This window comes from Brienomyrus brachyistius, chromosome 3 (genome assembly GCF_023856365.1).
Source record: "Brienomyrus brachyistius isolate T26 chromosome 3, BBRACH_0.4, whole genome shotgun sequence".
Classification (NCBI taxonomy): Eukaryota; Metazoa; Chordata; class Actinopteri; order Osteoglossiformes; family Mormyridae; genus Brienomyrus; species Brienomyrus brachyistius.
This window is the reverse complement of record NC_064535.1, coordinates 7,912,705-7,934,704: the sequence shown is the minus strand read 5'-3', so window position 1 is coordinate 7,934,704 and position 22,000 is coordinate 7,912,705. Positions and strand designations below refer to the sequence as shown.

The 22,000-nt window shown below is 42.4% G+C and overlaps 1 protein-coding gene and 1 long non-coding RNA gene across 2 annotated transcripts; one reads left to right on the top strand and one right to left on the bottom strand.

Annotated features, from left to right (window-relative positions):
- Positions 1-4,467: 4,467 nt before the first annotated feature.
- Positions 4,468-10,426, bottom strand: LOC125739271 (B-cell lymphoma/leukemia 11A-like). The gene is made up of 2 exons (XM_049009171.1): positions 9,945-10,426; positions 4,468-5,544 (listed from the first exon to the last, which is right to left on the bottom strand). Exons 1-2 carry the CDS (start codon positions 9,997-9,999, stop codon positions 5,171-5,173), a joined length of 429 nt encoding a protein of 142 aa, XP_048865128.1. The 5' UTR covers positions 10,000-10,426; the 3' UTR covers positions 4,468-5,170.
- Positions 8,501-22,000, top strand: LOC125739272 (uncharacterized). The gene is made up of 2 exons (XR_007397108.1): positions 8,501-8,760; positions 20,968-22,000. It is a non-coding gene; the product is annotated as an uncharacterized LOC125739272 (long non-coding RNA).

Here is a 22,000-nt window from a genome sequence, read left to right as displayed (position 1 = left end):
AAAGGCAGATTTATACTCCAAAGCAGATTCAGTCCAGCAACCCAACCTCTGACCTCAGGGGGAAAATCACAGCTTCACTCTCTACAAAGTCAACACAGGAGGGATCCAGGGGAGCGACGGGCATCAGCGACGGGCAGGACTCATGGGACGCCAGCATGCTGAAGCAAGTCGGCGGCGCGTGTGACAAGGAGGGTGGCGGGCAGAGGTGCCGCTCCACGTTCCCGGCACGCCGCTGGTCCCGGGCAGGTCGTTAGAGCGACGTTGCCGGGAAACAGTGCCATGGTGACGGGGGAACATAAGAGGAGGACTGGGGGCTGGCAGCCGCACTGGAGGACGTCCCTCTGGAGGCCATGCCAAAGCACGGCTGGCAAACAGCGTGTGCAGACGCACACACAGACACACACACACACGCACACGCACATCCACGCATACACATGCCGACATAGGTGCACGGACACGTAATCATGCCGTACATGCATGCACAAACACATAAACACACGCGGACACACACCCAGGCACAAAAAACCCCCCCAGCGGCCGTGTTTATAAAACACCGGCCTGTAATCCCCTGGGATTTATAAATAAGCTTTGTAGCGTATAAACAGTTTTATGAACACGTTTTATAAAACATCAGACATAATTTGAGAGCTCCGCAGTGAAGGGGAGGGAATGACTTGCACAAACCTGCCCTTCCACCTCAATACGGGGGACTGGGAAAAAAGGGCCCCCCATCTGCGATTCCTGACCCCAGCGTGTGACGCACTCTCACACAGACACCCATCTGCTAAATCCCCATTCCGGAGCTGCACCCCCACACCCCATGTAAACTGGAACACCAGATCAGTGTTAAAAATTAAAAGAAACAAATGAAGGAACAAACAAATCCTAACAACCTGGATTATACGTATTCGAATGAGGAAAGGAAAGACGAGCGATAAACCTCGATTTGAAAAAACTGCCTAGTGGACCCTCTGCGGAGAGTGAGTAGCTGACAGAGGGTGTGTGTCACTGCACCAGTCTCTCACGGGGGGGTAAGGGCAGGGCGGAGGCGGGGGTAGCACAGTGTCAGGCAAGGCAGACCACTAAGCACCTCTGTTTCAGCGGGCAGATTTCCACAGAATGCAGGTACACGAAAGACATACCTTCTGAGTTATAGTGTTGGGGGGGGGTGAAGAGAAATCCACCAAATTTGCAGTCGAAACTGGGGAATCAAACTCTCCTGCACGGGCGGGTATGGGAGATGGCATCATTCCTACCTCAGCCTCAGACAAAAAATACAAAAGAATTAACGTCTGCAAAACAAATCCACCAAAGTGCTTTAATGCTCGAAAGGCCAATTGGTTCCAGCTCAAAATGAAAGCAGAAAATAACGCACTGAACTGTACATGTATAAAGGAGAGCGACCCGCTTTGCAGACCCCCCCCCCCCCCCCTCCGCCACCAGCCTGTGCTGCACAGAACCATGCAAGCCAGGCCTCAGTATGCTGGGGGGAAACACTCTGAGTCGATTTCAGCAGGTCATCGCCAACTTTGTTCTGGGGTGATTGCTGCCATCCTCGAGCATGTGACCCTACCGTAAGTAGGTGTTTGGTGGCGGGGGATTGGGACATACAGACCTCCTGTAAAGCTACTATTCCAGATTGTAGTCTCCAGTAAGCAAAGTGGATGGAAACCAGAGGGAAGAGATGGGGGTATCAGCACCACCACCACACCAAAAGACAGTGTTGACACATTAACAAACTACATTCTGCTGTCAACTCAGGACAGTGACCTGACTTTTTCCCCAACACCGCATGATGCTGGTCAGATGCCATCACGCACGCGCGCGCGGGTGCCCCAAGAAATCCAAACCTCCCACAATGCACTGCACGTTTTGTGGTCAAACGTTTGCAGCTGGCGCTACAGCTCTGGCTGAACTTCACTGAAGACTCCGCAGACCCAAAGACGACTGGCCAGGGGACAAATGCACGCTTAGCTAACGAGGACCACTGTCTCAAAAATCAAAATGAATCCCCTGATACAGTCAGAGATGTAAAACGCGTACCGTGCACAGCGCCGTTAGCCACCCGACATAATTGAATGCAGCCTGATTTATCGACTACGCAGCCGTCGCCGAGACAATGCGGCCATCCTTGGAATAGCCTGACATCGGCATTTAAAAAACAATTATCCGCGTCAAGGCCTGGCTACGCACAGCGATGGCAGCGTTCATCTGGACTAATCGACGGGGCCTATTTCAGGACGGTCTGGGTTTTCTGCTTTTTGTTTTTTTTTTAAAGGGTTGTCGCGGCGATTGAGGACTTGAAAACGTTTGTTATGCAAATTGGGTGTGGAGGAGAAAGGGGGGGGGGGTGCGGGGAGTAGGGAGGGGGGCATTGCTGCGAACCGATATCCGCGTTATATGGCCGACGCAAATCCAATCCGTCATCCTGACATCTTTTTGGGCGTTGTGCCTCAAACGGGGGGGGGGGGTCGCGGCCAATAACCACGTAGCATTCCTGTATTTTTTTTTTCCCCTCTCTCTCTTCTTTCCTGCATCCTGTCAAAAACGATCCATCAAGAACGGAGAAAATGGCTCCGACGCATGTCAGCTTTATTGCGACTTTACGAGTTTCGCGCATCCCTGCTGGAAACGAAAAACATCTTTACACCTGACCTGTACACCTCAGGCTCCTAAATTCTGTGCTCAAAAAAAGAATTAAACAAAAATAATAGCATGATTTTTTCTCCTGCGCCCCAAAAAAGAAAGCGAATAAGTGACGCTGCGTTGTGCAGCTTCTATCCCTGGTCTGGCCGCACAGCCCCCCGAGACGACTTTGCCGGACACCCCGTTCCGCCGTGACAGGTCCTGCCTTTCGTCACCCCAGAACAGAGCCGCTCCAATATGTAAATAGCATTGTTACATCATGCCAATTCCGCGCCATATTTGGCAATGTGGCCCTGCTCTGGGATGGCGGAGGGCTCTGCCGTGTGCCCCCCCATCCGCACGGCACCGCATGTCATTAATCACAGCACCAGAGCCTCTTTGATTGCCATTGTCTCCCCTATAATAATCCGCATGATGAAAATGCAAGGAAAACAGAATCACGTGAGAGTAACGAAAAGGATGGAAAACACCACAATAAAAAAATATCAACAGAAGTAATGTCATAATAAGGCCGTATTCTGATAACACATTGTGCCTTTTACACAAGGTCACTGTGCTCCTAGGGGGGTGGCGAGATGGCAAGCGGGGGCCCTCAGCACACCTGCCTGAGCCCCAAGAAGGCCTCAGAACGTTCGAGATCCCGCGGGTCATCAGCCCGGCCCTCGTCCCACATTCCAATCGGGGGATTCTGGGGAGCATAAGGACGTCGACACCCTAACACACCTCTAATGCCAACAGCCCGGGGGGGGGGGGGGGGGGTTATCCATCGAGACCCATCTCCATTGACTTCCCACCAAACATTTATTTTATTATTGTATTTTATTAAACGCAGCCTGGCGGGCCGCGACCCCACGCTATCGCGGGAACCCCTTGCACATTATAATGTAAATGAGCCTAATAACCACACGGAGCTGCTGACTGAGTCAAGGAATACGGGTGATAGCGTGCTTACATGGGTTGTGTACTTTGTGCTGAAAAGGCAGTACTGTCTTTAAAACAAGGTGGGGGGGGGGGGTTAACTAAACGGCCGCGACCCCAGTTAATATTGGCACCCACTGACATCATGCAAGTCCTCTGAATGGGATCTGACGGCAGCAGGGGCCCGAATCCCCTTTGCGCCACTCACACAAACTCACACCCCAGCCGTGCCCCCAAACTGGGCCGCCATCCTCTATGGGCCAAAGAGGAGGCCAAAAAACCCGCCGTGAGTCACCTGTGTGTGGTCACCCCTGAATAAGCAGCAAACGCACACCGCTGTCCCAGGACCAGGACACTCAGCGTCTCCCCGATCACACTTTAAGCCCCTTCACTCCGACGACTCTCCTCGCATGGTTGTTTACAGCGGAGTGACTAATTTTCTTGTTTTCCTCTTTGTTTCCCTCGTTCCTTGTTTTTTTTTTCTTTATTTATTGCTGGAAGTCAAACCACAAAGAGCTCGACGTAATTAAAAAAGAGAGAAGAACTCTAACGAATAATTAGTGCCGTTACGTTTCCTTAAATAAATTACTTTTCCTTGACAACTGAAAATAATCGAAAGCCTTCTCCTTCTCCCGTTCCGTTTTTCCTGGCGAGAAAGCGAGAGTCTGCAGTTCTGCATTTACGCGGCCTGTGATGCGGCCACTCGTGACCACAAGGAAATGGAGATACATCTGTCCAGACCACATCTGAGAGCTGGGGGCTTTGCACGGAACCGTGTCTCTCGCTGGGCCGGGACGACGTACTGCTGCAGACGGCTTCCCCCGTAACATTGCCCACCCCCCCACCCCCCAGCCCCACACCTCCTTGCCGGTCCCTAAGCTCTCCACCCGGGCAACCCTTCTTTGTGCCCATGAGGTGACCCACCCTGACTGCTCTGGTATAGCCACTCAGAGTCCAGGTCTGGAGCGTGACTTTGCTACAGGGCTGTTTCTGATTACTGTAGTAAAATAATAATAATAATAATAATAATAATAAAAGCTGTGTGTATCTAGGGATGGACAATGAACTGACTTAACCACTTCACCTCTACTGGACAGTATCAGACTCTGTCGAACTATATACCTTAACAATAAATTAAAAGACAGATAAACACTGTGGAAAATGTTAAAATTTGTGCCCTCGGCCTGTTAGTAAATAAATAAGACATTTTCTTAAATAGATAAATACTCCTAACAATTCACGGTAATCAATTACACTACCAGACTAATATCCATATTTCATATGATTTTTCCCCACTCCTCAGACAAGCGTTTTATGCTACTTTTATCCAGAACGAGAAAACGTCAAAGTCTGAAGTGAACACACAGCTGAGTTAAATGTGCAGCTTCTTAAAATCCTCGTTATGGTTTTCATTTTCACAGCTCAAACCGAAGCGGGCCCGGCATTCCTCGCTACCGCCAGACAGACAGCTGGATTCCTCGCGAACCGCCGGGATCCAGGCCGCTTGTGTCTCCGAGACAGCAGCCCCCACCCTGGGAGCACGCGGTGCCGTCATCCGCCAGATCCCCCTCCGGCTTGCTTGCACGCACGCGCGCGCGGCTCCGCGTCACCGACTGGGGGGCCCTGGCTTACCTGGTACGTTCTCCTGCTTTGGGCAAATTCCACGGGAGGACGTGGACAAGCAATCGTCATCGTCCGGCGTGACCTGGACGCCCACCTCCACTGGGTTGGACGATCTCCGCAGCTGGCCATGAGGCGGCGGGAGTAGGGGTGAGGGCGGCCTATCCACCAGCTTGTCCATGCACAGGTTGCTGCCGCATTGTTTTCTCTTGTGCTCGATGAAAACAAGGATATCCCCCAGAGGGAAGTTCATCTGGCATTGGCCACAGGTGAGGAGGTCCTGGTCCCCATCGGGAGCCACCTGTGCTAGCCCTTGGTGCGCCGGCTGCTCCTCCGGGACGATGGCAGCCAGGGGCTCGGCTGTGTGCCATGCGGTTGCCGGTCAGGGGGTGGGGGGCAGAGAAAAGGAGAGACAAGGGAGACGTTACACACTCACAACAGACACCAGGACCAAGGAGCCATAATCACCACCACCCCCCCCCCCAAAAAAAAATGAAACGCATGAAACGTTGGGCCGTTTTCCGGAGCAAGCGTTGGACGGTTGTAACTTGTTTTTATAGTCTGTTTAAATTGCGTTAAACAGCAGACAACAGTGCGCTCCTAAGTGTAAATATCCTAATACGCTGCGCTGATCCTCCGCTTCCTACTTAGAGAGTTGACATTTGATGCAAGGAATTTCTTAAGTCATAAATCTGCGAACGACTGAAGAAGGACTAATGCACTGGGCTTTACACTGCGAGACACTTACAACTCTGTTACTTTAACGTATTTTTCCTTATTGTTTTTTTTTTATACAAAAATTTAATCTCACAGATATTGCTGTGCTTAAAGCAGTGCCACATAATATAGTTGTACGTTTTTTAACAAACAGAATCGCGTGCCCTTAGCATGCATCGCTATGCAGGAGTTACTTGGCGTTGTCTGAATTCTTGCGGACCAGTGTGTATAAATATTGCAAAAAGTTCCCGAAGAAAAGTGAATTGTTTTATAAAGTTTTTATATGGGAAATACATACACCAGTTTACAGACAAGACGGTCATTGTATGATGCGCACATAGAAAAAAAATTGCAGTTAAGTACCCACGCGGGATGTGCGAATTAAAATAAATTGCTTTCAGGCACTCCTCCTTTAAAATATTTTTCTTCTTTCTCTCTCTCTCCCTCCCTCCCTCTCCCTCGTTTACTCCGAACGTCCTGATCTAAAAGAGGAATGATTAAAATGTGCTAAACACATGTGTAGGCTGGGAAGACCCAGTGAATTTTATTACGAAAATAGTATCAGCGACTCCTTTCCTCGCGCTTTACTTTTATTTGCAGGTTTGCAGCCGGAAACGAGTTTGCAAGAAAAGGTGGTTTACAGAGGATCCCGGATTAGGATGTTCAGTCGTTTAACAGTCGTTTATACAAACGTGTACCCAGCCGTATGTTATAGCTCCCGAGCTAGGGTTTGCGATAATCTGACGAACATTTCAAAGGAGATATTTAAAGGCAATGAAGGAAAATGCATATCTGGTGTCGGTGGCTGCAGTCAATGCCCAGTTTAACTGAAATCATACTGTACAGAGGTGAAAGCGCTCCTAATGGTTAAACAACTTGACCTTCTTTACTAAACTGCCAATTTCACATTTTAATGGACTTAAAACCACTGAGAGTCAAAAAATAGATTTTAATTTGAGTTCAGCGTTGATTGGGACAGATTTTTGATAAAAAGTGCTGGGATCTTATGAACCGAGGTTAAATTTATTTTAGCCCAACCTAGACCACATATTGAGGGGCGTATGTAGACTAGCTCCCAGACGTGCCTGCGAGGCGATATCGCTCGGATAGAGCAACGCCACGCGGCATGGATACCCGAACTAGGACACTGAGATAACGTGAAAAATTCCTATGCTTAATTTCATGTAAGGCCAGACGCTGGAATTCTGCGGGTTATACAACACCCCTGCCCTTTCAGACGCTTTAGATAATCATAATCGATGAGCTGGGCTCTCGGTTTGCGTACAATAGCTCCGGGATGACCCCCCAGCACTGACCACATCAGTGGCTGTGGAATTGGATCTCCTTTTTAATCCCCGGTGATTCCTGTATTTGATGAATGATATTATTTTCCCTCTCTCTCTTTGGCCACACTGGATGTTTTTTTTCCCCCCGTGTTGGTCACTGTTTGTTTGTTTGTTTGTGTTACTGAAAAACGATATCATCACAGCCCCCTTCAAAGTAAACTAATTTTTGGAGGGGCACAGGGGAAAACTGCTAATACATTTTTACGTTTATAAATTAACGAACGAATAATTTAGTTAGATTCTAATTTGACACGTTTTTAGGAGATTATTTTTTTTCTTTTTCGTTTTACGCATGCATGCTTAACAACAACTAACTATAGCTGGCCAATATATGCTAAAACATTTACATTTGTTGTTGTTTTTTTTGGACATACTGTCAAATATTTTTATGGCTGCTCACCCTGTATTTTAAAGGAAGCTCTTACTTAATTATTCATCTTCTTTAAAATTGATTAGCGTTCATGTTTAATGAAGGAAAAATGCCGACATGCACAGTTGGTATTAATGCTATTGATTTTAAAATATTTACACCCAAAATATAATTTACAAAAATGAAATATGACAACAAAACACCTTGTGCTTACACACAAATTCAGTACGTCTGTATGGAGCTGATTAGACGCGCATCATCAAATGAAGGCGAATTTTGTGAACATTGAACAAGCATCCCTAAAACAAAATCGTGAGTAACATGCAGTGCAACTAAAACCAAGATCAAAGCCACGAAGGAGCAACTTACACAGTTGCGCTCTCCACTCTTTGGATCGCAATGCGTTTAAAAGGTTGAAAGAGAGAAAAAAAAACCGCTATTGGTTTTTATTTCTTTTCTTTCTTTAGAAAACGAAAACACATTCAGTCAAATTTTAGTAAACTATGCAGTCTATTGTTTTTTAAAACCTCAAATTAAAAATTAATATAATTGCATTTAAGTTGACGATTGTATAAAAGATATGAGAACTAACCTTAAATTAAGAGTCGTCATGACCAGTCTTTTAGCATACAGTAAGATGTGAATTGTTTTGCATACAACATTCACCTAAAAATAGCTACAAAATAGTCTCTTTCATTCAAAGCGATTTTTCGTTTCTTTTCTTGCTGAGGAACAGAACAAGCAGGCTTCTGATAGCAATTTAACATTTTAAAGATCATTTAAAGATACTCATATGGTACACAATACGTTGACAATTTTGTGAGAATTCGTTTAACTTAAATACTCATAGAAAGGCACAGTATTTGAGGCGGGGGGAGTAAGAAGGAGGGGAAACGAAAGAGCCATAACCTCGTATTATACGTTTCCTTTTATTCCAAACATATCGTCAGAATATGTAGATTGAGGTGGCTCTGAAATTGATCAGGTTCAAGTTCATTTCCAGTTTATGATCGTCTTCTGCCTCCTAGCGACGAAGCCCAGACACGCACAACCGGGACTTCACCGCAACTTGCGAAGGATGCCTGTTCTCCTGACCAACATTTCTAAACACGGGTCACAGACCACGGAAACGTTACGATATATGTAAGTTACAGTGCCATTGCGATTTCGGAAATTATCCCTTGCACGTATGTATAACAGACGAAGTATCGTATTCGGACAAATCCGCCCGTACGCAACAACGAGCAACACCGAGGGTAGAATTATCAGTAACCCCATTCTTTCTCCAGTCGAGCATTTTATCGTGTCTTTGAAACTAAATGAAATATATGTATAGAAGGCTTGGATACAATAAATATTACACAAGTCAATAACAACATTACGGCTTTGTGTTGGCTTGATAAGTGAAATAGATCGGGACGCCTCTTGAATTAAGATAAAGGCGAGTTTCCCACTTTTGTGCATGCGTAAAATGCAAGCGTTTGTGTTTATTTTTAAAGAAAAAGAGCCGGCGAAGCAAGGAAACAAAAACCAGCTGCAAAATACTGACCGCGTTCCTGTTGCTCTTTATGAAATCTCACCTATAATTACTACAGGAGTCGCTTCTACGCATATTTTCTCTTCTCGAAAATAACACCTTACAACAGACTAAATGCGAACCATTCCGCTTGATTCACTACCAATCGTGTAGATATCTGAGAAACGAAAATGCTGGTTTATTTTTTCCTTCTTTCCGCCGCTTTTTGACACTGTTGGCAGCGGGTTACGCACACGCGGTGCTTGTAAACAGTCGAACACGAGATTTTCCCAATCAAAATCCACTTCCAGTTTTTTGAAAATCTTCCAAAAATAGTACGAGAGGAGGGAAATCCTCTCCGGATCCTAAATAGAGAGTGTTACGGGATAGTCCACTAGATATCCTAAATACCTAAAGCGCGCATACCAAGAACAGTACCCTACCTTCGCATATGCACGTAAGTGGCTGAGGCTACTGAGGCACTAAAGCCAAGGTATATGCACGTTAGGAAATTCGGACTGTAAAGTATTCCGATATAAAAAGCTTGCATGCTGGAAAAAGCAAAACTTTTTCTGCTCAAATGCAATGAAGGGAAGGCACTCCTAGATGCATTTCCTAGATGAAAATCTTTTTTTCTCCACGTTTTTCACTGAAGTCCACTTGACCACGATCCTTGCAGTCCAGTGTCCAGCGTGCATTCACCAAGAATTGCGCTCCTCGTTACAGCTTTCCCTCCTTACCGAACAGATATGACCGTGTGCCGGAGGAAAGTGTGGAAAAGGAGTGTAAATTGCAATTTTATTCTACTTACGCGAAAAATCCCGTTTGCTTAAGTGCTGAGGCTTGCCTTGCTTGCGGCGAGACATGGTGGTCGGTGGCGGCTTTCAGCGCGGTTCACATCGGGAGAGCCGGGTTACAAGGCAGACTCCAGAGAAAATATCTTCATCAATGCCTTTGACATCCAAAATAAATTAGAAATAATACAAAGATGGCGCAGGGAAGATGGATTGTGGGATAGCCGTCATGGCTTTTTTGAAAAGAGAGAGAGAGATGAAAAAATGGCAAAAGCCCCCCTGAGCAGCAAGTTCAAGTGCGGACGTGACGTCCCCGCGAACTTGAACGTCAGGAGATGGATGGACACAGACATACAAAACATGGGCAGGGCAAAGCCGGGGAGTGGGAGGAGGGAATGGAAATAAAAAAACCAATGGACACTCATTAGGGGCTGGACATGAAATATAGACCCACAGAAGCCAATGGACAGAAAGATCAGGGGGCCGGACAAGAGGCACAGGAGAGAGCGCGCAAGAGAGAGAGAGAGAGAGAGGGGGGGGGGATCTGTCTAATGAAAGCAATGTGCAGTGGTGTGGCGGGGGTGGGGGTAGTGGTGGACGTAGGAAAACAGACCACGAAAAGCCAATGGACAGGAGATTCGAGGGGGCTGGACATTTAATACTAAAGGGGGGGCGGGCGAAGCATTTCATATAGCTAAGCAATTTGCAGTGGACATTGATCGGGGATGTGGGGCAGTAACATAGTGGCAGTGAAAAAAACACAGTGTGGTCAAACAGTCAAGTGGTGACTGTGGAAGACATACAAAGGGGAAGCCGCGTTGAAACGAAACCAAACGCGAGAAATGATCGGGTTGCCTGAACAGGACAGACAGGTTCCGTAAGAGGGCAGAGGGGTTGGACAGTGTGACGGGAAGGGAGGCAAAGGTATAGTCAGACAAGGTGATCATGTGGGGGGAAAAAAAGTGTCTGGGAAGAACGGCGAGGGAGTGAAAAGCAACGAGTGAAATTCAAGTTCATGAGAAAATGCGTGCGAAATTATGCTGCCCCGATCGTTGTGCTATAGATGCGGTGTTTTAAACAAAGCGCATTAAAGATCAAGAGATCAGCCCCCTGGAAGGAGGTCGCTGTAATAAGTTTCAGATGTGTTCAGGTTGGGACGGTATGTGGGGTGGGGGGTAAGAGGAGGGGGTGTACATATACTCATGAAATGGATATAGAAATTTAAGAGAGAAAAAAAAACACTGTCTGATCAGACTAAATAATGACACCTTAAGAGACACCAGGAAAATAACAAAAGCGATGACATGATCGCAGCTGCTTTGCTATGAAATGAGACGGGGTGAAAAACACTCGAGTCAAGTAATAAAACTACGACTGCACTAGTGGCTGAGTGAGTGAATCACAGGAGCGGATTGCCGTGCTGTAGCAGCCAGGAGCTGCAGACGCGGACTGGTACAGCGCGGGGGAAGGGGAGAGCTATATGGAGGGAATAAGAGGAGATGAAACTGGGCGCCGGAGAAAAAAAGCGAACAGTGAGTGAGTGAAAATATTTGCCAGGTCAAGGTCAGTTTATTCGTTTCCCGGTCAAGTTCGGTGTGTTAGTGCTTTGCGGTGTCTTCTGTCTGTGCCTTTTGCGGGGCTTCAAAGTTGGGGGGGCTTGGAGGATTTCTTGCGTTACTTGGCGGAAATAAATGAACGCGATGCGTATGCATCGCAATGTAATGCGCTAACGTTAATGCCAAAAAATTGCATTACTATTTACTGTTGTACGCGGACTGGTGGGATTTCTTTAATCACCCGGATAAAAGTGCATTTTGCAGCATCAATTATTAAACAAATAAAATATAACAAAACCGTATTAAAACGTTCATTGTGGTCTCACTTCGTATGGATGATATATATACGACATGTAATTAAATGTGATATTAATGGCCGTTTCGTAATTTACGTCGTGCCGTATATTTTATGGTGTTAAAGTCATATAATTACCTAAAAAAAGACACCAGAACCGGATGACCTGTAAACGTACATCTATGCTCATTATTTGCGGTTACGCGAATCATTACGTTGCTCTCTTCATTGACAACTGAAACCATCCAGTCGGTCCTTTCTGTCGCATGTCGTGCAGATAAGTTTAGTTCACCACTCTCGGCTTTCCATAAACACGAAGTCTCTAGGCTGCATTTCGTGCATAATTTAAATTAATACCTTTGCATCATCTAAAGCACTGAGTGTCCGCAATATGACTACTCCAGACCTGAACATTTAGGCGAGCGTATTTCGCCCCAAAATAGGCTCGCCGCGTAGTATACGTGTTATTTGAAACCACAAATTTAAGTTATTCTACAGAACAGGAGACAATACATGCATTTATACTTGGTTTCAGCTTAGTTTAATTATTTTTTTTGTTGTTGTCACTTGCAGAATGTCAAAAAAGACTTATGAACAATGATCCGTAAAGCATTTCTCTGTTTCATTTATAAAACACTATAATGAATTACTGAAACTCTTAAAACTGTTGCTGTGAAGGATCAGTATGTATGTACGAGTGGGTCACAACAACTAACTGAGAATCGTGGAACTTTCTATGTAATAAACAGGGTGTGTGTCTACAAGAGACATTTCCTGGTGTAAACAAAGCACACTGATTATGTGTCACTATACTCCTTTATCGCCAATTTATCATGTTAGAAACTTACAGAACTAAACTCCAAGCATGGAGCAGCTTTTATCAGTTAATTAAGTTGTCTCATAATATGATTTATCAAGAGTTTGTTGCTGTGTGAAGATCTACGATACTGGTACATAAAGTGGTTATAGAAAGAAACTCTGGATTCGAAATTAATGCAGATGTTAAACTATTGTTAAAGCTGACACGTGGACATCCGCTAAGCAGAAAGTGTTTTCAGCCTGGTCTTGACAAGGGCACGAATCTCCCCACTTAAAAGAGGATGTCGCCATACAATACAGGGCAGCTGAGACGCGAAGTTCACTCCCCTCTTTTGCTGTTACTTCAAAAACTAGACCTCGCCAAATGTGATCTGTAAAATATAAGCGCTGGTATACGGGCGAAGGTGTTTCAGAAGGCTTGTACCCTCTGTATGTGCCTCTGGGAGAATGAAATGAATAATGCTGAGAAGATTTTAGACGCCAGTGAGAAATATGACCCTTTCAGTAATTGTTATCTATTGAATTATATGCCAAAAATGTCCCTTCATTCTCAGTTCTGAAATGCAAATAGAGGCGGATGACGTGTAGAAATCGTGAAATACAGTTTGTATAGAAAAACACAATGATAGGATAATATTGCCCGCGCTTTCCTTTTTACAAGGATTATCCCCTTTGGGAGAGGCAAAAAACGATAAGTGCAAGTTCTTTGAACATATACCAACTAAATTGGCTGCATCCAAAGGTATCATTGTAAGGGACACTGAAACTCCCAACAGGGTTAATAATGATTAATATCGAGCAACAGATAACGAAGAGAGTAATTCCATCTTGTACTCTCTAAACACTCCTTACACACTATAACTAAAGAGGAATTTGAAAATGAAGTTGTATGTCTTGCGTGTTTAATGAATCACGGGAGGCTACTTACATATTTACCAGTAAACATCAAACGCATTATTGTATAAAAAAACATTCTACTGAGATCACGTGCTTTGCGTATAAGGTATCACGGTAATGACATTTTTCGTATTCAGATGACGCCCTGCTCTGTGACTGCCTATATTGTACTCGGTCTGATTATGAATAGCCCTGTAGATGCCTCCCAGCCACGGAACTATCTCGGGGGCTGCGGCCGATTCAATAGCAGAGAGCGCTAACCCTGACCTCTCCCTAGACCCCTCTCCATCTGCTGGCACAAAGCGTCCCCCACCCCCTTTTCCCATTTACTTTCTTCCTTTACAGTCAATATTGATCAAAGCGCCACCTTCAATAGCGTTGATTCCGCGACAGCCATAACCTCGCGTGGACAAGGCGAATCTCAATATGTAAACGAAGGTGGGACTGATGCAATCATAAATCACCCAGTCGCTCTTAAATATATTGGAGTATCCATCTAAGAACCTGAGCATTCTGTCATGTATCACCCATTTTTGTCACGTGTGCGCGCGCAAAGGGACTCGCTCGTGAGATGAATGATGGACAGGGGGAATTAAAATGTGTTTAACTGACCATGTTAATACCGCAACGCTGTCACGTCCCGTTCGGAAGTAAAACATTTTATGTGATGCTGGCTGCGTTGCTGTTTAGTTTGCATGATATTCTTATAGGAAATGGTCAAACGACTGCACAATCTTAAGAATAGGGAGAGGCAAATTACACTGTCCTTCTAGTCATAGATTGATTAGGGATTATATTCCATAAAAGGAGTTTAATGTCCGGCTGCCCGACGGTGCACGTCGTATTCTGTGAGAGTTCAACAAATGTGTGACAATAAATAAATAAATATCGCCTGAAGAGGAAGAAGAGTGAAGGGAATGCGGGACGGTCACGTGCACGCCTTCCGCGGGCAGCAGCTCGGAGAAAATTGACTGACTGGCCGCTTGGGCGCATTTCAATATATGGAAATGACCAGGGGCTCGTGTGATAAATCAGCGCTCAACACTTTGTCATTTTTCTCCTTCTGCTTCGTTTTTTCATTATTCCTTTCCCTATTCATCTGCTCTGTTGGGTCGCCGGTTTGTGGGTTATCTTTTTTCTGCTTTGTTTTAACAATACGGTATTATTAAAACCATACAGCAACCCCGCACTTTAGATTTCTTCGCAGGCTAAATATGTATATTTACGTTGATACGGCGCTTTCGTGCGTGTGCTAGTATGTATGTCATTGGATAACCTTGAGGCAAACTAACATTACTGAATAATAACGCGTCGTTTATTGGATTTTCCTTCGGTTTTTTTTTATCTAGAAATTGTAAAAGCCTGTCATACCAAAGTTGTTAATTAATTCTCAATCACATTGGGGCACCACCTCGCATAAAACGTGACATGAGAAAAAGGATGAATTGAGACATACATTCTAGGTTAGGTGTTACTATTTCTATATTAATTATAAAGTTAAAATATATGTAGAATTTAAAGGTTACATTACTGTCAGGAGCCAATGACCATTTAAACTGATTTTTGGTTATTGAACAGTCTTCCAGATGGGAGTTTCGGCAGTGTTGTCTAATATGGCGTTCCTCTGCATGCAATTTCCAGGCCTGGTGCGTTTATTTTGATCTGTCTGTCAGTTCTCGTTATCGGAACCTTTATTAAAGAAAAGAAACCTAACCCAGCTCTAAGGAATTAAATTTATCTAGGTTCCTTTACTCTGTGAAAACATTGAATGAACGAATAAACATACTTAACCATATTCTCTTCGGTCTGCAGTAACATTCTGCTGAATTCTATACATTCTTAGGATTCATGCTGATTTTTTACTTCGGTAATCGCCTGGAGATTTCATTTGGTTTCATTTCATGTTTGCTTTGTCCGCAACTGGATTATACTCGTCTTGCGTATAACATAAGAGAAGGTACCGGTGCTTTTTTCAGATGATTTCAGGCCAATGATTTGTACGTCTCTGTAACCTATGAATGATCTGTGCAATCTGTCAAAAATGTCAATATACACAAAAGCATGGACGCATCCTTAAACATCGTGTACGCAAATTCCCTTCTAATCTGGGGTATTATTGCCGCCACAAATGCATGTTTTAAATTCTGCTGTGAAAGACGTATTTCAGTGTGGCATTTCTTGCGGATTTATTCACAATCCGATGAGGGAAAACAGTCCATAATAATCTGGTATTCACGGCACTTGGGCGATTGCAGGCACTAAATCATTTTGTTGACTAACGCAATGGTCATTCAGCTCTTCCAAACCACTAGTTTGTTTGGGCCTTTACCGAAGTATTGACGTGCGAACAAATGGAAGGCGACGGGGTGAGTTTTGCCAGACCTCGCACTGACCTTTCATGGCAGAATTAAATCACTCTGGCCGTCTCGCTAGTCCTACAATACCAAGCCAAGCTTCCCATAGATACCGATGCCAACATTTTTATTGTCGCCGCCTTTTTTTGCTCCGGGTCAATCACAGTGAGTGTTTAGTTTAGGAAACATTCAAAAGCGATTTAGAGATAGTTACTTTTCTCGGTTTTAACTTTGATATAGTTAGACATGTAGTCAATACAAACGAGGCTTGTTTCACCTGCATGCAAACTGCAACCGAAGAGAGAGGGTAGAAGAGAAGGGTATCTTAACATTTTGGGTCCAATAATCGTGCATTTTGACGATGCTGTTTTCTCCAACTCACCATATTTTATAATTAGGCAGAAAGTATATCAATTTTCGTTATTTCCGGCCTTTATTTTGTTGCCTGGTAGGGTTTTGACTCGGTATCTTAGTATAGATGTGATGATGAGCCAAGGTAGATCTTATTCTGTGTTAATGAAAATGTAAACAGTGCTTTCATACACTAACCTTTGCATGCTGCTGGACAGAACAGTGACATGTCTTCACTGTAGAAAAAAGTGAATTGGTAAAAAAAAAAAAAACGGAGAAAAAAAACAGGAATTATTCTACAATCCCCTGTAAGTCGAGCCCTGTCTTTTTCGGGGGAATTTCAAGCTTTAGTAGTTCAGACAGATTCACAGGCTGACAATTAATATTAATGGGTAGATTTCACAATGTGGCGTTATCACCCTGTGAGATGGGTTAGCATGCCATCTGGGTTTTGGCAGGCATTAGATATAATCAAAGGGATTACTTGGCTATGGGCGAAATTATAAACCAGAACTGCTTCGGCTTTTTTTTATGTATATGTGTGTGTGTGTGTGTGTATGTATATATATATATATATATAGACAGACGTGTGTTTGTTCGGTGTACTGTGTGTGTGTGTCGTTTCGGTTAATTAGGGCGTATTTTTCAGTAAATTGTATTAGCATAAACTGTAGGTACACAACGTCTCTGCTTATATTCAGACACTATAGACACAAGTCCGCTACGCAGATAGGTTTGTTTCTGTGGCCTGTCTTCGTGTAAGGTTTGTGGAACGCTCTGCGCAATCTTCATCAATCTTTGGTAATGCGTGACCATGTTTATCGCTGTAGTAGTTAAGTCGTTGTTAATTTTACACTAAACGGTTGTTATGATGATGAATGAGAGGGCTAAGATGGCTCACAGGGGACAACAGCTATTTATCCGTTGAAGTATAAGTTCCGTTTTATTTTAGCATATTAAAATTTTAAACTGTCACGGTCAGGGTTGCAAAAGATCGCACCATCTCTACGCCAAACGCCTCTTAATATACCATTTCAAACAGACCGATGGTTATTGTAACTTTGTGTGTGGGTAATGCAAGTTTGAAAAACAAGGAAGTTACATATTTGGAGGTGAAATGTGTAAAATGTATGTCCCCATAAAGTATATAAGCAGAGTACACAGGATTTCTTCTGGTTTGCGTACGCCTCTCCTACATGCATTCCCTCCAAGTTTTAATTAGTATTTTATATTGTAATGAATGGGTGCCACCTTGAGGTCAAACATGAAAATGAATCGCTAGTGAGCTTGAAAAATGTTTGTATTATTCCTCCAGGTAGTTTGGATTCCTAGATTTATGTCATGTTATTAATATTCCCAACATACGGAAAACATGAGAACTGCCTGTTGTAAAAGTCTAGTTTTATACAAACTGTATAAAGACAGTGCTCTTGTGCCCATGAAAATCATAGACAATATGTGATTTTATAGTTACGAATATTGGACCTTATTTATAAAGTTATTTTACGTCTTACTCGTAAAATACCTAAAAAATCAAGCAAACGAAAAACAACACAAGACATTTTATAAAAAAGAAACGCAATATTACGACGCACACTTAGCGATATGCACTTTTATTGCTTTTTCTTGAATATATAAAAATGTAACCAGATCAGTCGGGGTCACGCCGTTTCTGTTTAAAAGAATGTGTAAAGAATTGTAAATTATAAAGACATAAATAGTTTACTTCAGTGTTGGATTTCTTCACATTAATCAGTCAACTGTAAATTAGCCGTATGAAATATTTGTTGCACCAGTTTACAAATATCTTTAGTGCACGTCCTGTCTCAAAATGAATACATCCATTTAATGCTTTATAAGTGGGCTATTTCAGTACTATATTTCTGCTTGAATGATGATTGTCGTAGATTTAATTTTCATTAGTATTTTCATTTTGCAATTGATTAAATTTACATGCGGGTAATGTTTGTACTTGCCAAATTTTCAAATTCATTTTTGTTAGCTGCATGTGGAACGATTACTGAAGACGAGGACCAAGTTTTGTATTTTATTTCTTGTTATTTGATTATATTCAGTTTAATTTAGTTACATTTTTCAACATTATTTTGCGCCAACAAATTCATATGACCTACTGTAAAAAAAATGAACAGGTGTATTCCATCTCGAATAATCGACGATTTCATGCATTCGATAAATAAAGCGATTCTTGTAATAAAACAATCTATTCTTGGATAAAAATATGTGAACTGAAATATTTGTCCATATTCATTAGATGTTTTCCATGGTTTTAACTTTGTGTGCGTTTTATTATTTATTTACCTCAACCTTATCCCCTTATCCCCTTCCCGCTCACATGACCAAAATATTTCCCGTAGTTCACTAAATTTCTGACGGTTGCAGTACACGTATATGGTGCATTCAGCCTAAGTGCTCCCTCTAGTGTCAGAATATAAACTAACATTTGGGGTGTGTTAGCCGTTGTTGTTATTATTATTATTATTATTATTATTATTATTATTGTTGTTGTTGTTGTTGTTGTTGTTGTTAACTATATACACACTGCAACACACCCAATATATATTTTAGATTTAGATTAGATTACTCATGAACTTGATAAAGAAAACGATTAAAAAATAATATTATGTAAGCAAATGGAGGAGTGGTTGTTGTATTTGCAGTAGCTAATTTTGAGACTCTGTGTCAATCTCGTAATTGCGTATACAAAAAAAAATCACTATCAATCTGTATATCCTTGGTGAATTTTTTTAACCAGAAAGTACTGAATGCAAAACGTTGAATATACCGTTGCAACCTAAAATCCATATGAATATTATACGTCAAATCTTAATCAAGTTAAAAAGACCGTATAATTAAGACCAATAAATATTCTGGTTAAGAAAAAATACTGGCTAATGTTAATCGTCATGATATATATCATTGTTTTAGGAGCCTGAGGAATTCAGTAGTTCCTGGGATTTTTAAGATGGTCATCAAATAAACAAGTAATTCTAGAATACAAAGCAGTAAATTTCAATGATTGTGCAAAGTCGAAACAGTTTGTGTAGCAATCCGATATAGCAGGATTTATCATGCACATTGACGTGGTTACTGCGAGTTTGTTTATAGTCATATTCAAAAAAGGTTCGGTGACTGACAGATAATGTTCTCATGTGGTGTTTTTATACTGCTATACATTCAATAGATGAAATGCCTTAAAATATTTCGCGTATTCACATAACCTTTTGTACCGCTGTAAGTAAATTATTTAACTATTTATACTTTTCAAGGCATCCATTACCTTCGCACGAATGGGACATACCTTAAAGAGATTAGTGATAAATTTATTTTTAATGAATACCAATAGGCGAAAGCCCATGACATTGCTTGCTATCTAATTTGATTAAACTGTGCTTAAGGCAAGCGTACGTCGCTGACTAGGGAATAGCGTTATAATGACTCTGAGAGTATTATTCCAGTCTGTTTTAATGATTTAATGAACTGCCTATGTATTTAGTTCATTTGCTTTAAATTATTAGCGCCAACTAAAAACGGATTTGACATCATCGCCCGCTTGATACCATCTGTATTGTTAGATGGGAGCAATTCTTCACTTCACAAAATTAATTGTATATCAGACAAAAAGAGATTCAAAAACTAAATGTTGTACACGTCTGTTAAATTTTTGGCCACAGAAAACAACATTTGTCAAAGAACCTATCTAGTCTGGTAAGGAAAATTCATCTACCTGTATATTTTGGTAATTTACAATAATCGTATTTACACTGACAGTCGAGTAATAACGAATAAAGTAGGCCCTAGGCCTAATTAATGGTAATTCTTGTACAAGTCACAAATGTAGAGCGTTAAATAACTCACTATGCGATTCAGAGCAGAATAAAAAAATGAATGTATCGCTCGCCAAAGAAGGCGGAAGAATAATTAGGATTTATTTCTTTTTTACTACAACAACAGAATCACCGCCTGAAACTTCCAGCCAACTATGACTGAGTTCCTAACAGTTTTGAGGTAACATCTAAGTTCATGGTTAAAATGTATATATTTCGAAGTTATACTTTTACACAGTTTTGATTGTTTATCCTCCATATAACATAGGAATCTGAAAGCGCATATCTCCTGTTGCACCGCGTTTTTTTCGCTTCAGAACCATGGAGAGCGCCGAGCGTAACATTTCATACGGGAAAACTACCCTCGCTTTCCTCTTTCGATCTTGGCTCTCAGCTAAAACACTTCCTGACGGTCGTAGTCGCTCCGCTTTTCTAGTTTTTTGCTACCTTTACAAATGAATTATTCATTAACTTTAGGGGGGGATTCCCTAAAAAACAGCTTTGCATTAACCATATTTTTAAGTCGAACAAACTTAAACGTCTAGATCTAGTGGCGCGAGCTTGTCATATTGTGTCTTCAGTATTTTCTTTTTTTTTTTTTACAAGCACGGTGTTGTGGTTAATAGGCCGCAGTAAGGTGCACTGCATGAAAATTGTAGTATTATAGGTGCCTTATCTGCTCTGTTTATAGGCGAACTGTTTTTTTCCACCTCTGCATTCTTCTAATGATTTATTGTAGGGAAAAAACGCAGAAAATGCCCGAGGAAGCAATAAGTTTACTGCAAAGCTTGTGCCTTTAAACATAAGAAATTTCACTATAATCGATGTGTGAAGCATACTGTAAGCGCTAGGGTGTATGTTTTTTTGCGGGGGGGGGGGTGCAAACAAAGACAAACAACAAACCTCTAATTGCTCGATTGCAGAGTGCATCGGAATTATCCCCCCAGCAAACGATCCATCTCCGGCGTTTGGGCAGCCTCCAAGGACCCCTCGAGCGGGCGCGCGCTCAGCTTAAGGTCTCTCCCTCGTGCATCGGATCTGAGTCCGCTGGTGAGTGTGTGGATCGCCGGGGACGCCGGCATTGCAGAAGTCACCGGCAGAAGTCACCGGCAGAAGTCACGGATCTCTTTCCCGGAGCGGATCAACACTTCTTCTAGATATAATTAGGTGTTTGTACCCTGCGTATCTCGATAGATACGTCTATTGAAAGTTAAATTGTAAGTGTGCTTGATTGAAGGTAGCGCAACGATTCATACAAAAGCAAAAACATGTACGCCGTACATTTCATGAACCCTTTATTAGATATCATAGGTGGTCAGCCACTCTATAATATGGTATATATGCTCTCCATCACAAAAACATGACAGTGGAAGCCTAAAACCCGGACAGAATGCAGAATCTGTATGGCCGCCAGAAGTCGACATCTAGTATAATAATATATCTTCTGACAGCTATACGATAAAAGATGCTGTTTTTGAACAGAACCTGACATACCCACCTGAATGATTTTTTTAAATAAGAATCTGCACGTTGTTTTCAGCCCTGCCTTTAAATCCGCATGAGTCATATTTACACTTTTACAAGTTATGTTATAATTAGAAAAATAAAGTAATCATAAAGTAATTCAACTCATTTAAAAGTCGACGTTAATAAATATTGATGCATATAATAACCATTTATTCCTAAAAGTTGCAGATATACCAATACTGAGAATGCATATTCTGTCAAATTAAATAAAAGCAACAATTAGACAATCTATAATTAAGAGACAGATAATGAGAATAAATTACCAAGTCAATGCATGAATTTTAATTATAAACGCGCAGTGTGTTTTTCCAAGCATTACTCTTCTTATGTACAGAATGGTTTTATGTATAATGTCATCTGTTTATTAGATTAGTATTGCAAACAAATAAGCAGAATGTGATGAACTTTCAATAAAAGCGATTGTTTCAC